General features: G+C 46.5%; 1 protein-coding gene across 1 annotated transcript in view; it reads right to left on the bottom strand.

The window, feature by feature from the left end:
- The window catches only part of UNKL (unkempt family zinc finger-like), a 44,372-nt gene extending 30,473 nt beyond the window's left edge, over window positions 1-13,899 (bottom strand). Inside the window, exons 1-2 of the mRNA XM_006873941.1 lie at window positions 13,823-13,899; window positions 12,668-12,877 (exon numbers count right to left, since the gene is read on the bottom strand). Coding sequence (XP_006874003.1) covers window positions 12,668-12,877; window positions 13,823-13,899 — 287 coding nt within the window. The remainder of the gene's footprint in view (window positions 1-12,667; window positions 12,878-13,822) is intronic.

The raw sequence follows: 13,899 nt of genomic DNA on the forward strand, positions 1-13,899 counted from the left end.
CACCAGCCACTCCTTAGGAGAAGGATGAGCCTGTCTGCTTACATAAAGATTTATGATCCTGGAAACCCTAAGCAGCAGTTAGATCTCACCTAGAGGGTCGCTAGGAGTTAGAACCAACTTAATGACAACAGGGTGATTTGGTTTTGGTACTGGCATAGTAGACCATGTGACTGTCTCATTGAAAATGGTCTACTTCAGCTCACTACTGCTGAGGATCTCCATATTTATGTCTTCCCTTTCAAGAGGCACCTGTTTGGATAGGACAAGGGGATACCGCATGGTTTAAACTAAGGTAAGGTATGGGTACAGACTGCAATCTTTCACCATACTTATTCAATTTGCCTCCCGAGCAAATAACCCGAGAAGCTGGAAGACGACTACTTACTCTTCTTCAGGACTGGAGGAAGGCTCACCTACACCTGTGATGGGCAGACAACACAATTAACTTGCTGATGGCAAAGAGGACTTGAAGTACATGCTGGTGGTGGTGATGGTTCTGTGCCATGGAGTCGGTTCCGACTCACAGTGACCCAGTATAGGGTTTCCGAGGCTGTAAATCTTCACAGGAGCAGAAAGCCTCACCTTTCTCCCACAGAACCACTGATAATTTCGAACTTCTGACTGTGAGATTAGCAGCCCGGCTCGTGACCATTCACTACCAGAACTTTTTGAAGTACTTGCTAATGAAGATCGAATACTATATGCACCTCAATATAAAGAAGGTAAAATCCTCACAACTGGACCAAAAGGCAACATTATGATTCCGACCCCATTATGATTCCGACCCATAGTGACCCTGTATAGGGTTTCCAAGGAACAGCTCAAACGGCTTTGCAGTCTGGCGCATTAGCTCACAGCCCCACAACAGGGCGCCAACATTATGATAAACAGAAAATCATGCCTTTGTCAAGGATTTCACTTAGACACACAATCCATGTTCACGGAAGCAGTCAAGAAATCAAAGGACACACACTGCATGAACAAATCTGCTGCAAAAGACTTCTTTAATGTCTGCACAAGCAGAGAGGTCACTCTGAGGACGCAGGCACGTTTGATCTGAGCCAGGGGTTTTCCGTCAGCATTTAAAAGCTGGACAGTGAGTAAGGAAGAGTGCAGCACGGATGCCTTTGAATTATGGTGCTGATGAAGAAAACTGAAGAGTGGACACATCTGTCTTGGAAGCAGTCCAGCCAGAATGCCCCTTAGAAACCAGGACGGCGAGACTTCATCTCACCTACTGTAGACATGTCGTCAGGAAGGGCCAGTCCCTGGAGAAAGGACATAGTACATGGCAGAGGATCCGTACCAAGAGGAAGGCCCTCAAAGAGCTGTATGGACACAGCGGCTGCTACAGTGAGCTCAACTCTAACTGTGTGAAGGCGCAGGGCTGTTGTACTTGGGGGTCGCTGGGAGTTGGTGCTGACAACAACGACAAAAACAACAACAAGATGCTGATTAAAGGAGCACCTTGTGACCTCGGAGCTTGGATCTTCACATAGGCTGGGGCATTATGTGGCAACTTTCAGAGTCTGCCCTCGACTTCCACCTCACCCTCAAAGATCAGCGCTTACTCCCACGACCAGTTCAATCAGCTAATCACCGCATGACGTCACAGAATGGCCACCTGAGCCTCACCCTCTAAGGTCTGGGCTTTTAAAATCAAAAGCCCATCAACCTCTCAATACACATTTCAGACACAAAACATGGAGGACACACACCAGCAATCCAGCCACGACGCTTTGAAAAGTCTTCTCGTAAAGTCGTCCACTCTCATAAACCCTGGTCCAGAAGCCGCAACTCACCTGCGTCTTGTCATCACTCACACGGGCTGACGCCAGGGCTCCCACACCTCGAAAGCGGGCTGGGGGGCGGTCGGGACAGTCGCCCCCAGAGAGCTTGGCCGATACACCATTCCAGCAAGGAAGCCAGGTGGGAACCAGGGGCTCAGGAAAGAGCATTTTGCCGTGTGGTCCGCAGGTAACCGGACCTGGCGTCTGGCTGCAGACCGGCGCACACGAAGACAGGTGTGCACAATAGCGGGAGCTATCGTGCACGTGGCCGGAGGACAGCCAATCCTAGCCCGCGTCCGGTAGGGGCGTGCCCTCTGCATAAGGCCAAGGCGCCGCCAAGCACAAGAGAGGGGCCCACAGGAACAGAGAAATGAGGACCCCTAGCAAAGAAAGCGGGTGCCCACCGCTCAGGAAGCACACACCAAGAACTGACAGCAGGGACTGTCCACAGAGAGGGTGGACGATGGGAGACGAGGTGCCAACTGCCCAGGAAAGCAGAGAGACTGGAGGTGCCCAGTCACCCCTTCCTGTTCCCGCCTCTCCCGGGTGCCCCAGCATGCACGTTTACCCTGAGCCCAATTGAGGGGTTTTTGCTTTTTCATAGATATTCCAATTTTAAAATAATAGGTTGGTAGCATTCATATATGTGCCCCAAACTGAAATTTCAAACCAATAGAGTAACTGAAATAAAAGGAAGCCCCTCTCTTTGCTCTGAAAGGTAGAATCTACTTAAGAATTAATGCTGCATGACCCAATCGGACAAATTCAGGGCCATTCCATTCAGGGGGAAAGGATAAGTCTCTCTGGCCCTTCAGGCTTCTTGTTATGAACTGCCCTGGAGTGGGTCTCAGCTCACTGGTGTTGATGTTAGGTGCTGTGGAGTCAGTACTGACTCACAGCGACCCTACACACAATGAACCCCTGCCCAGTCCTGTACCACGCTCACAATCACCACTGTGCTGGGCCCACTGCTGCTGCCACTGTGCCAATCCATCTCTGACCCTCCATTTTACCAAACATGATGTCCTTTTCCAGGGACTGGTCCCTCCTGACATTATGTCTAAAATACGCGAGACAAAGTCTGGCCATCCTGGCGTCCAAGGAGCACTCTGGCTGTACCTCTTCCAACACACACCCTGCTTGTTCTTTTGACAGTCCATGGTACTTTCAATATTCTCTTCCAACACCATAACTCAAATGCTTCAACTCTTCTTCTACAGTCTTCCTTATTCACAGCCCAACTTTCGCATGCATATGAGGTTATTGAAAATCAGGCGCACCTTAGTCCTCAAGATGAAATCCTTGCTCTCCAACACTTAAAAGACGTTTTGTGCAGAACTGTCTAATGTAATACGTCATTTGACTTCTTGACTGCCGCTTCCATGAGTGTTGATGGTTGATCCAAGAAAAATGAAGTCTTTGACAACTTCAATCTTTTCTCCATTTATATGGATGCTGTTTATTGGACCAGTGGTGAGGATTTTTGTTTTCTTTACATTCAGATGCAATCCATACCGAAGGCTGTGGTCTTTGATCTTCATCAGTATTTTAAGTGCCTTTCGCTTTCAGCAGGCAAGGTTGTATCATCTGCATATTGCAATCTGCCTCCAATCCTGATGCCACATTTTTTTTTTCATATAATCCAGTTTCTCAGATTATTTGCTCAGCATTCAGGTTGAATAAGTATGGTGAAAGCATACAACCCTAGCACATAACTTTCCTAATTTTAAACCATTCAGTGTTCCCATGTTCTGTTCAAACAACTGCCTCTTGGTCTATGTGCAGATTCCTCATGAGCACAATTAAAGTGTTCCGGAATACAAATTCTTCAAAATGTTGTCCATAGCTTGTCATGATCCACACAATCGAAATCCTGTGCATAATCAATAAAGCACAGGTAAACATCTTCCTGGTATTCTCTGCTTTCAGTCAAGATCCATCAGACATCAGCAAAGATATCCCTCGTTCCACGGCCTCTTCTGAATCTGCATGAGCCTCTGGAAGTTCTCTGTCAATGTATGGTTGCAGCCGTTTTTGTATTATCTTTAGTAAAACTTCACTCACATGGGATAGCAATCATACTGTCCAATGATTTCCACATTCCATTGGGTCACCACCTCTTTTTGGAATGGGCACAAACAAGTATCTCTTCCAGTCAGTTGGCCAGGTAACTATCTTCCAAATTTTTGGCAAAGATGAGTGAGCTCCTCCAGGGTCACATTAGTTTGCTGAAAGATTTCCATTTGTATTCCATCTGTTCCCAGAGCCTGGTTCTTTGCCAACATCTTTAATACACCTTGGATTTCTTCCTTCAGGATCTTTGGCTCTTGATCCTATGCTACATCTTGAAATGGTTGAACGTCGACCATTTCTTTTTGGTACAGTGATTCTGTGTATTCTTTTCATCTCCTTTTGATGCTTTCTGCATCATTTAATAATTTGCCCAGAGAATCCTTCAATACTGTAAGCCAAGGCTTGAGTTTTCTCTTTAGTTCCTCAGCTTGAGAAATACTGAGCATGTTCTTCCCTTTTGGTTTTCTAACTCCAGGTCTTTGCACATTTCGTTATAATATTTTACTTTGTCTTCTCGAGCTGACCTTTGAAATTTTCTGTTCAGCTCTTGTACCTCCTCACTTCTTCCATTTTCTTTAGCATCCCTACACTGGAGAGCAAGGTTCACAGTTTCTTTCCGACATCCATTTTGGTCTTTTCCTTCTTTCTTGTCTTCTCGATGACTTTTTGCTTTTTTCATGTATGATGTTCTTGATGTCATCCCACAACTCTTCTGGTCTTCGGTCTTTAGCATCTAACGCATCACATCTGTTCTTCAGACGATCTCTAAATTCAGGTGGGATGTATTCAAGATCATATTTTGGCTCTCGTGGACTTGCTTTAATTTCTTCAGCTTCAGCCTGAATTTACATATGAGCAATTGGTGGTCTGTTCCACAGTCTGCACCTGGCCTTGTTTGGATATAGCTGATGATATGGAGCTTTTCTACCGTCTCTTTCCACAGATGTAGGCAATCTCATTTCTGTGTATTCCATCTGGTGAGGTCCATCTGTATAATCGTCTATTATGCTGTCTAAAGAAGGTATTTGCAACGAAGAAGTTAATGATCTTGCAAAATTCTATCATGTGCTCTACAATGTGGTTTCTATCACCAAGACCATGTTTTCCAACGAATGATCCTTCCTCTTTGTTTCCAACCTTTGCATTCCAATCGCCAGTAATTATCAATACATCTTGATTGCATGGTTGATCAATTCAGACTGAAGAAGTTGATAGAATTCTACAATTTCATCCTCACTAGCTTTAGTGGTTGGTGCATAAATTTGAATAATCGTGATATTAACTGGTCTTCCTTGGATATTATCCTATCACAGTATTGTACTTTAAGACTGATCCTGATAGGTTCTTTTTGATGATGAATGTGATGTCATTCCTCTTCAATTTGTCATTCCCGGTGTAGTAAACCATGTGATTGTTAGATTCAAAATGGCCAATAACAGTCCATTTCAGCTCATTAATTAATGTCTAGGAGATCAATGTTTACGCGTTCCATTTCATTTTTTGCAACTTCCAATTTTCCTAGATTTATACTTTGTACATTCCATGTTCTGATTATTAATGGATGTTTACAGCTGTTTCTGTTCATTTTGAGTTGTGCCCCATCAGCAAATGAAGGTCCCGAGGGCTTTACTCCTTTTGCATCATCACAGGCAACTCTACTTTGAGGAGGCAGCTCTTCCCCGTCGTATTTTGAGTGCCTTCCAACCTGAGGACTCATCTTCCTGCACTATTATCTCTGACAGTATTCTGGTGTTCTTCATCATGTTTCAATATTCACTATCCTGGTGTTGATAGTGTTTTACTGCCATTCATAAGGTTTTCAGTGACTAAATAGTTAGAAGTAGTTCGTCTCTCCTTCTTCCTAGTCTGTCTTCGTCTGCAAGCTCAGCTGAAACCTGCCCACCGTGGGTGACCCTGCTGGTATTTAAAATACTCGTGGCATAGCTTTCAACATCACGGCAACATGCAAGTCACCACAAGTGGTGGTTTTGACTCAAAGTGATCACATATACAAGGAACTGCCAAACATGCAGTTAGTAGTCCACTGCTTACCCTACAGTACTACACCAGGACAAGTGGAAGGAGAATGCATTATCCAGGCGACATGTCCAGGAAGGAATCTGGTCTGCGGCACAAGTCGTCATCAGATGCTGTTGATGTCTACTTCTAACGACCTACACTGACCCTGAACTGATGTCACTCTCCAAGGTCTGGACCATCATGATAATGCTTCTGAAGCGTATTCCCTTATCCATTGCCTCGTGTTTGTTTGCATTTGCTGTTGCTATGTTTGAGCCCCTTGGTGCTGCCACTGCGTCAACCCATCTTGTTGGGAGTCTTTCTGTTTTTCATTGACCCTCCACTTTACCAAGCATGATGTCCTTCAGGACTGGTCCCACCTGATAACATGTCCAAAAAATGAAAGATGAAGTCTCACCACTCTAGCTTCTAAGGAACATTCTACCTGCACTTTTTCTAAGACAGATTGGTTTGTTCTCCTAGCAGTACACAGTACTTGTATTATTTTTTGCTAACACTATCATTCAAATGCATCAATTCCTCTATAGTTTTCCTTATTAATTGTCCAAGTTTACATTCCTAGGAAGTGATTATACCATGGGTTGGGTCAGGGGCACCTTAGTCTTCACACTGACGCCTTTGCTCTTGAACACTTTAAAGAGGTCTTTGTAGCAGAAATGCCTAATGCAATGTGCTGATTATGTATCTATGCAAAATGGTATTTTGGACAACTTCATTCTTTTCTCCTTTTATCATGTTACTTGTTGGTCTAGTTGTGAGGAATTTTGGTTTCTTTACATTGAGGTGCAATCCATACTGAAGGCTGCGGTCTTTGATCTTCATCAGTAAGTATTTCAAGACCTCTTCACTTACAGCAAGCAAGGCTGTGTCAGCTACAGATTGCAGACTGTTATTGAATTTCCCTCCAATCCCGATGCTATGTTCTTCTTCATATAATCTAGTTTCTCAGATTATTTGCTCAGCATACAGACTGAATAAGTATGTTGAAAGGATACAACCTTGGTGCACACTTTGTCTGATTTTAAACCACTCAGTACCCCCCCTGTTGTGTTCAAACGATTGCCTTTTGATCTATGTACAAGTTCCTCATGAGCACAATCAAGTGTTTTAGAATACTCACTCGTTGCAAATATCCATAACTTGTTATGATCTACACAGTCAAATGCTTTTGCGTAGCTTCTAAGGCACAAGCTGAAATCTTTCAACAAACTGAGGCAGCACTGGAGGCGCTCACTTGTCTCTGCCAAGAAATTTTGAGGACAGCTACCTGGTCAACTGATTGGAAGAGATTCATATCTGTGCCCATTCAAAAGAGAGGTTACTCAACAGAATGCAGAAATCCTCTAACAATATCATATACAAGTAAAATTTTGCTAAAGATAATTTAAAAATGGCTGCAACAGTACATCAACAGGGGAGTTCCAGAAACTCAAGCTGGATTGAGAAGAAGACACAGAATTAGCGATATCACTGCTGACATCAGATGGATCTTGGCTGAAAGCAGAATACCAGAAGGATGCTTACTTTTGCTTTAGTGACTACACAAAGGCTTCTGACTCTGTGGATCAAGACAAATTATGGATAACATTGTGAAGAATAGGTATTCCAGAATACGTGACTGTTCTCATGAGGAGTCTGTACATAGACCAAGAGGTTACCGTTCACACAGAACAAGGGGACACTAAATGGTATAAGATCAGGAAACATGTACGCCACAGTTGTTTTCTTTCACCATGCCTATTTGATCTGTATGCTGAGCACATAATTCAAGAAGCTGGATTATATGAAGAACATGGCATCAGGATTGTAGGAAGACTCATTAACAACCTGAATATGCAGGTGATACAACCTTGCTTGCTGTTAAGTGAAGAGGACTTGAAATACTTACTGATGAAGATCAAAGACCACAGCTTTCAGTTTGGATTGCACCTCAATGTAAAGAAAACAAAATTCCTCACAACTAGACCAATAAATAACATCACGATAAATGGAGAAAAGAGTGAAGTTGTCAAAGACTTCACTTTGCTTAGACCCACAATCAACACTCATGGAAGCAGCAGTCAAGAAATCAAAAAACGTATTGCATTAGGCAAATCTGCTGCACAAGACCTCTTAAAATTGTTCAAGAGCAAAGATGTCAGCTTTAGGACTAAGGTGCGCTTCACCCAATCAATGATATTTTTAATTTCCTCATATGCATGTGAAAGTTGGGCAATAAATCAGGAAGACTGTATTTGAGTTATGGTGTTGGAGGAGACTATTGAAAGTGCCACGGACTGCCAGAAGAACCAACGGGTCTGCGTTAGAAGCGGTATAGCCAGAGTGCTCCTTGGAGGCCAGGACGGCTGGACTTTTGTCTCTCATACTTCAGACATGTTATCAGGAGGGATCAGTCCCTGGAGAAGGATATCATGTTTGGTAAAGTGGTGGGTCAGTGAAGAAGAGGAAGCCCCCTACTTGGATGGATTGGCACCATGGCGGCAGCAGTGGATTCCAGCCTAACTGTGAGGAAGACGTAGGACTGGGCAATATTTCGTTTTGTTGTAGCGGGTCACTACGGGTCAGAGCAACTTGACCAAAAGGCACGTAACAACAACAACAACATAAAGCACAAGTAAACATCTTTCTGGTATTCTCTGCTTTCAGACAAGATTCATCTGATGTCAGTTATAATATCCTCAGTTCCACATTCTCTTCTGAATCCGGCTTGAATTTCTGGCAGCTCCCTGTTGATGGGCTGCTGCAACCATTTTTAAATGATCTTCAGTAAAAATTTACTTGCGTGAGCTACTAATGATATTGTTCAATGATTTCCGCTTTCTTTGGAATGGGCATAAATATGGCTCTCTTCCAATCAGCTGGCATTCTTAGGAGGTCATTGAAAATACCAGGGCTTGGGTGGTTGTTGTGCTCCTGTCAAAGCAACCCTCTATACAGTTTCCAAGGAGCAACTGACTCCGGTGTGCCTAAACCAAGCCATCAGTCCACAGGCCTCAAAGTGATAGCTTTGCTTCTGAACACTCTACAACGGTCTTTTGGAGCAGATTTGCTCAGTGCAATACGCTGACTTGCTGCTTTCGTGGGCAGACTGTGGATCCAAGTCAAATGAACGCTGTAATAACTTCCACCATCGTCTCCATTGATCATGATGTTGTTTATTGGTCCACTTGTGAAGATTTGTGTCTCCTTTATGTTGAGGTGTTTGATTTCCATCAGCAAGTGCTTCAAGTCCTTTTCACTCTCAAAACGCAAAGTCGTCTCATCTGTGTATCAAAAGCTATAAACAAGTCTTCCTGCGACCTTGAGGCCACAGTTATCGTCACACAGCCCCATCTTTCTGATGATTCTGCTCCGAATACAGATTGAATAAACACGATGAAACAATACAACCCTGATGCACACCTTTCCTGATTCTAAACCACTCAGAATCCCCTTGTTCTGTTCCAATGACTGCCTCTTGGTCCATGCACATGATCCGCAATGAGCACGGGAAGTCATCCCACGTCCTCAATAAAACGTAGACACACAAGACGTTTTACTACGTGTCCAAACAGAACGTGTCATGGAAGCACATAACAGACCACGTGACATTCTGGATCCCTTTCTATTCAAGTTCATTAACTTAGTCATAAGCTAATTTCCCATGATGTCACTGCTACTGGTACCCAGCCTGCAATGGGCATCTGTGGGTAGGGGTCCACGGCAGTGTCCATGACACACAGCTCAGGACATCAGAAACTGGACATGGTGGTCCTCTGCAGCGAGACTGAGCCAGTAACAAGACACACAGACTCTGGATCCTTAAATAGCTATTAGAAGCTGTTTTCTGCTATGTATTCAAACATGACCCTTCGTCTCCATGCTCGATTCTACAGCGGAACCAGGCAAACCAGTCACTGGTCTTGGTATCACCTCAATGTGATTTGGCATCTCAGCCGCATGACTCAGGATCCGGGATGCAAAGAGAGGTTCCCAGAGTTCAGGCTTCAGCCACACAAAGATACTTCTCCTCAAGACCCCCATGTACTCAACCACAGCTCAAAAAGTCAGTCCATGGAGGGAGGAGACTGCAGCTGTGTAATGAAGCAAAGTAGATGATTTGTTGGATGTAAAACTGATGCTCTGCTGTGTAAACCCTCACTCAATTCACAATAAAAGTTGAGAAAAAAAAGTCAGTAAATGATACAGTTTAAACATTGCAGCGATGTCCCCAAACACTCCAACTTCAGAAGTGGGGCTGTTTGTAACAAAACAGGGGAGTTGTTCATCTTACAGTCCAGAAACAAAGGACCCTGGGACCATGAAGGGAGAAGAGCACAAGCGGAATGCAGGATCCTAACCGGAGAAGCTGCGACACCAGAGATGGAGGCAGAGATGGGGACGTGGAGAGAGGGAGCAGCTGAGAACTCCAGACTCATGGAAGGAGAAGGACTGACAGCTGGCAGCCAGGAGGCAGGCTTATAGAATGTGCCTTTTGGTGGTTTAAATGATTATATATTCCTGAGTGTTTTTGTGGACATCTCCCCACCCCCACCCCCACCAAAAAGAAAAGAAAACCAGAGGGAATGGAAGCAAATACTATTTTATGATGATGCACAGAGGAGACTGTAATCATCGCAATGAAACGATGGTGTAAAGCCAATGTTCTCCATGTCAACTATCAGTCAGTTCACACACACGTACAAACAGCAGTGGGCTGGCCACCTGATTTCAAGTTTAGGATGCAAACTGCCTGAGTGTACTCACGGCGGCCAAGCCAATCTGGACTCATCGTGACCCTGTGAGGCGGGGGCTGTCAGAGTTACAGAAGCAGCTGAGTGCCTTGATCACTGCGCCACCATGCTCCTTGCAGCTCTCCGGCACTCAGCTAAACAGCCTCGCAGTTAGTGTTGGAAGTCTGCAAAATTACCACCATCGATCCAACACTCAATCCCTCAGTACAGTAGTGAAGGCTACAGAGCACTGCTTAAAGACTACGTGGCTACACTTACTGCCACTGAATTGTACCCCAAAAAGTGGCCGAAGGGGCAAGTGCTAAGTATATCTTATGACAATTAAAAAAAAAAAAAAAAGTTAACTCCTTGGCCAAAGCAGTTCTGGAAAATAAAGGAAAAGCAGAATTCACATTTGTTTCTGCCCTGGAGGTGTATGAAAAGCTGTCTTCAGAGACCATGGATTTGGAGAAGCTGCTCTCCCCATTCCCAGCCCCACGCCAGGGACCGGCTGATGGCGGTAGCGGAACAGCATGCGGAGCACATTTGAAGTCACTGAGCCATACACATACAGGTGAAGATGGTTGAAATGGGAAATGTCCTGTTATCAGTATGTTGTTAAATGCCATCGAGTCAGTTATAGCGACCCTGTACAGGGTTTCCGAGGAGCAGCTGGTGGGTTTGAACCACCAACCTTGTGATCTGCAGTCCAGTGCAGATCCTAAAGCACCACACCAGGAGTCCTTGTTACTTGTAACTTTACCAGGAGTATAGTTACAGCAATAAAAAACATTTTAAAATACAATTCCAGAATGATCCCACCCAATGCAGTTCTGGATCATATGTAACAGAAGTTGAGCAAACTTCTTTCTGAGGGAAAAAACGTTTGTAACTACAACACAAGACCCACCTCACATTCCAGACCAGAGAGGAAGCCCCTTTCCCCTCCTCAGACATCCCACAAGGGGAAAAACAAAACAAAACAAAGTAAAACTCCTCACTACCAATTTCCACCTGTGATGTGAATCTGCACAATCGGCCTTTATTGTCCCTTTTTTCCCATTCTACATACTTCAAAATAAAGACATCTGTTCATAACACCATTAGGAAACTTGTAAAAAAAAAAACCAACCCAAACAAAATCTTGGTATCTTAAACTTTAAAAGTGCTATGTACATGGCAGTCTACAAATAAAATAACTTACCTTGCTACCAACTTAAAAAAAAAAAAAAATTAAAAGAAAACTTTAACACCAAGAAAGGAAAGATCCCAGATGCACCTTGAAACAGACAGCTAACTAGGTCCCGGGCAAGCTCCATGCAAGGAAACAGCCAACAGACCAGCAGGTTATCCGTACACCCGTACACCACTGTACGTGCTTAGTAAGAGCTGGTTCTAACCCAGGAAATTGGGAGAACTTTGGCTCAGTCAAAAGTGGGATCCAAACCCACTGCCGTGCTTGAGTGACAGACATTCCCACTCATAGTAACGCGATAGGACCGAGTTGAACTGCCCTATAAAGTTTCCCAGACTGCAAATCCTTCCGCAGCAAACAGCCTTGTCTTTTCTCCCACTGAACAACTGGTATGTTTGAATCGCAGATCTATCCGTTAGCAGCTGAGCACTTACTTAGTAACCACCGCGCCATCCGTGCTCCTTCAATGTCTATAAACCACCACCGTGGAGTCCACCCCACCTCACAGTGACCCCGTAGGGCAGAACAGAACTAGGGTTTCCAAGGCTGTGTTCTTTTTAGGGAAGTAGACGGCCTCGTCTTTCTCCTACGGATGGCTGGTGGGTTCCAACTACCTAGACCTTTAGGTTAGCAGCCGAGAGCTCTGACGGTTGCATCACCAGGCTCCTTAGCAGTGGGACATGAAACATGCAAGGGTGAACCCTGAAGCAAACGCAGACCCTCCCCGCAGCCCTAAAGCCAGGGTGTTGGGAGGTACCCGGAGGGCTTTGGACAAGTTGAGGCCATAGGGGTGCTAGAGGCGCACAGGCAATGTGCCCGCCTGCAGCGCTGGCCCCTGGTCTCAGGAGGGCACTTACTCATCACCGTCGGGGCACACACCCGTGGCCTCGTCATACTTGGTGCAGTATACGTCGGGGCTGTAGTTGAAGGTGCCATCGCGCCTGCGGAGTGGTCTGCGTCGGCGCTGGTTTAGGAAATGCCAATGGAAACAGGTAAATGGCCTGTGGTGGGCGCACTTGTGCTGTACAAACAGGGCGCACCGCTCTGTCCTAAACTCCTTTAGATACCTAAAAAGACAAACAGCGTTGCCGGTCCACAGGCGCCACAACTCCTCAAGCCCAGGCCCGGCCCCAAACACTAGGTCAACCCACAACCCAGCCCCAACCTCAGGCGCGACCACCCTGGTACCCCATGGTCCCTCAGGCCCTGCCCCCAGGTGCCAGCCCGCACTAGAGGACAACATCCCAAGTTTTGTCGGACAGCTTCCTGTACCCCAGGCGCTATCTCCCCGCCCCCCATCTTAACCCTAGGAGCGGTCTCTCAAATCCAGGCACACCCCCCTTCAGTCCCAGGTGCACCCCCCTGACCTCAGGAAGCCACAGTCCCTTCCCCGCAGTCTCAAGTGAGTTCCCGGTCCCCCAAGCCCAAGTGTCACACACAAACCTGCAGACCGCATGTCCCAGACTCCAGGCACTGACCCCCGACTGCAGACGGCGGACGCACAAGTCCAGATGACTGCCCCATCCCTAGGACTGCCCCATCCCCGACTCCAGGTACCACACTGACCCCAAGTCCAGAGGGTCGCCTCAGTCTCAGTCCCAGGTGTGGACCCCCGTTTCCAGACCTCGTGCGCGGCCCTCTGACCCAGGTGGCGGCAGTCCAATTCCAGATGGCCGCCCCTTCTCACCAGCCCCAATCGCGTTCCCTGTCCCCCAAGCCCAGGTCGCCCCCAAACCCAGGCAATGACCCCAGATCCCTATCCCAGTCAGCAGCAGATCAATTTCAGATGGCCGCCCCTTCCCCGCAGTCCCCCGGCGCGTTCCCGGTCCCCTAACCCCAGGCACCGCCCCCGACCTCAGGCGGCGGCTGCACTAGCCCGGGCGCGGCCAGAGCCGGGGGCGGGGGCGGCGTCGGGAGCGCGGCCCAGGCCGCACGAGCCGACGACGGGCCACAGACTGGGGGGCCGAGCCGCCAGCGCCCCGGATCGGACGGGCGGGCGCCGCAGTGCTGACCTGTAGTGGGTCGGCTTCTCAGTCTGCGGGGGGGACCCGCTCAGCGCCGCCGCCGCCGCTTTCGAAACCGACGGCAT

Source organism: Chrysochloris asiatica, unplaced genomic scaffold, assembly GCF_000296735.1.
Source record: "Chrysochloris asiatica unplaced genomic scaffold, ChrAsi1.0 scaffold00257, whole genome shotgun sequence".
NCBI classification, from domain to species: Eukaryota; Metazoa; Chordata; class Mammalia; order Afrosoricida; family Chrysochloridae; genus Chrysochloris; species Chrysochloris asiatica.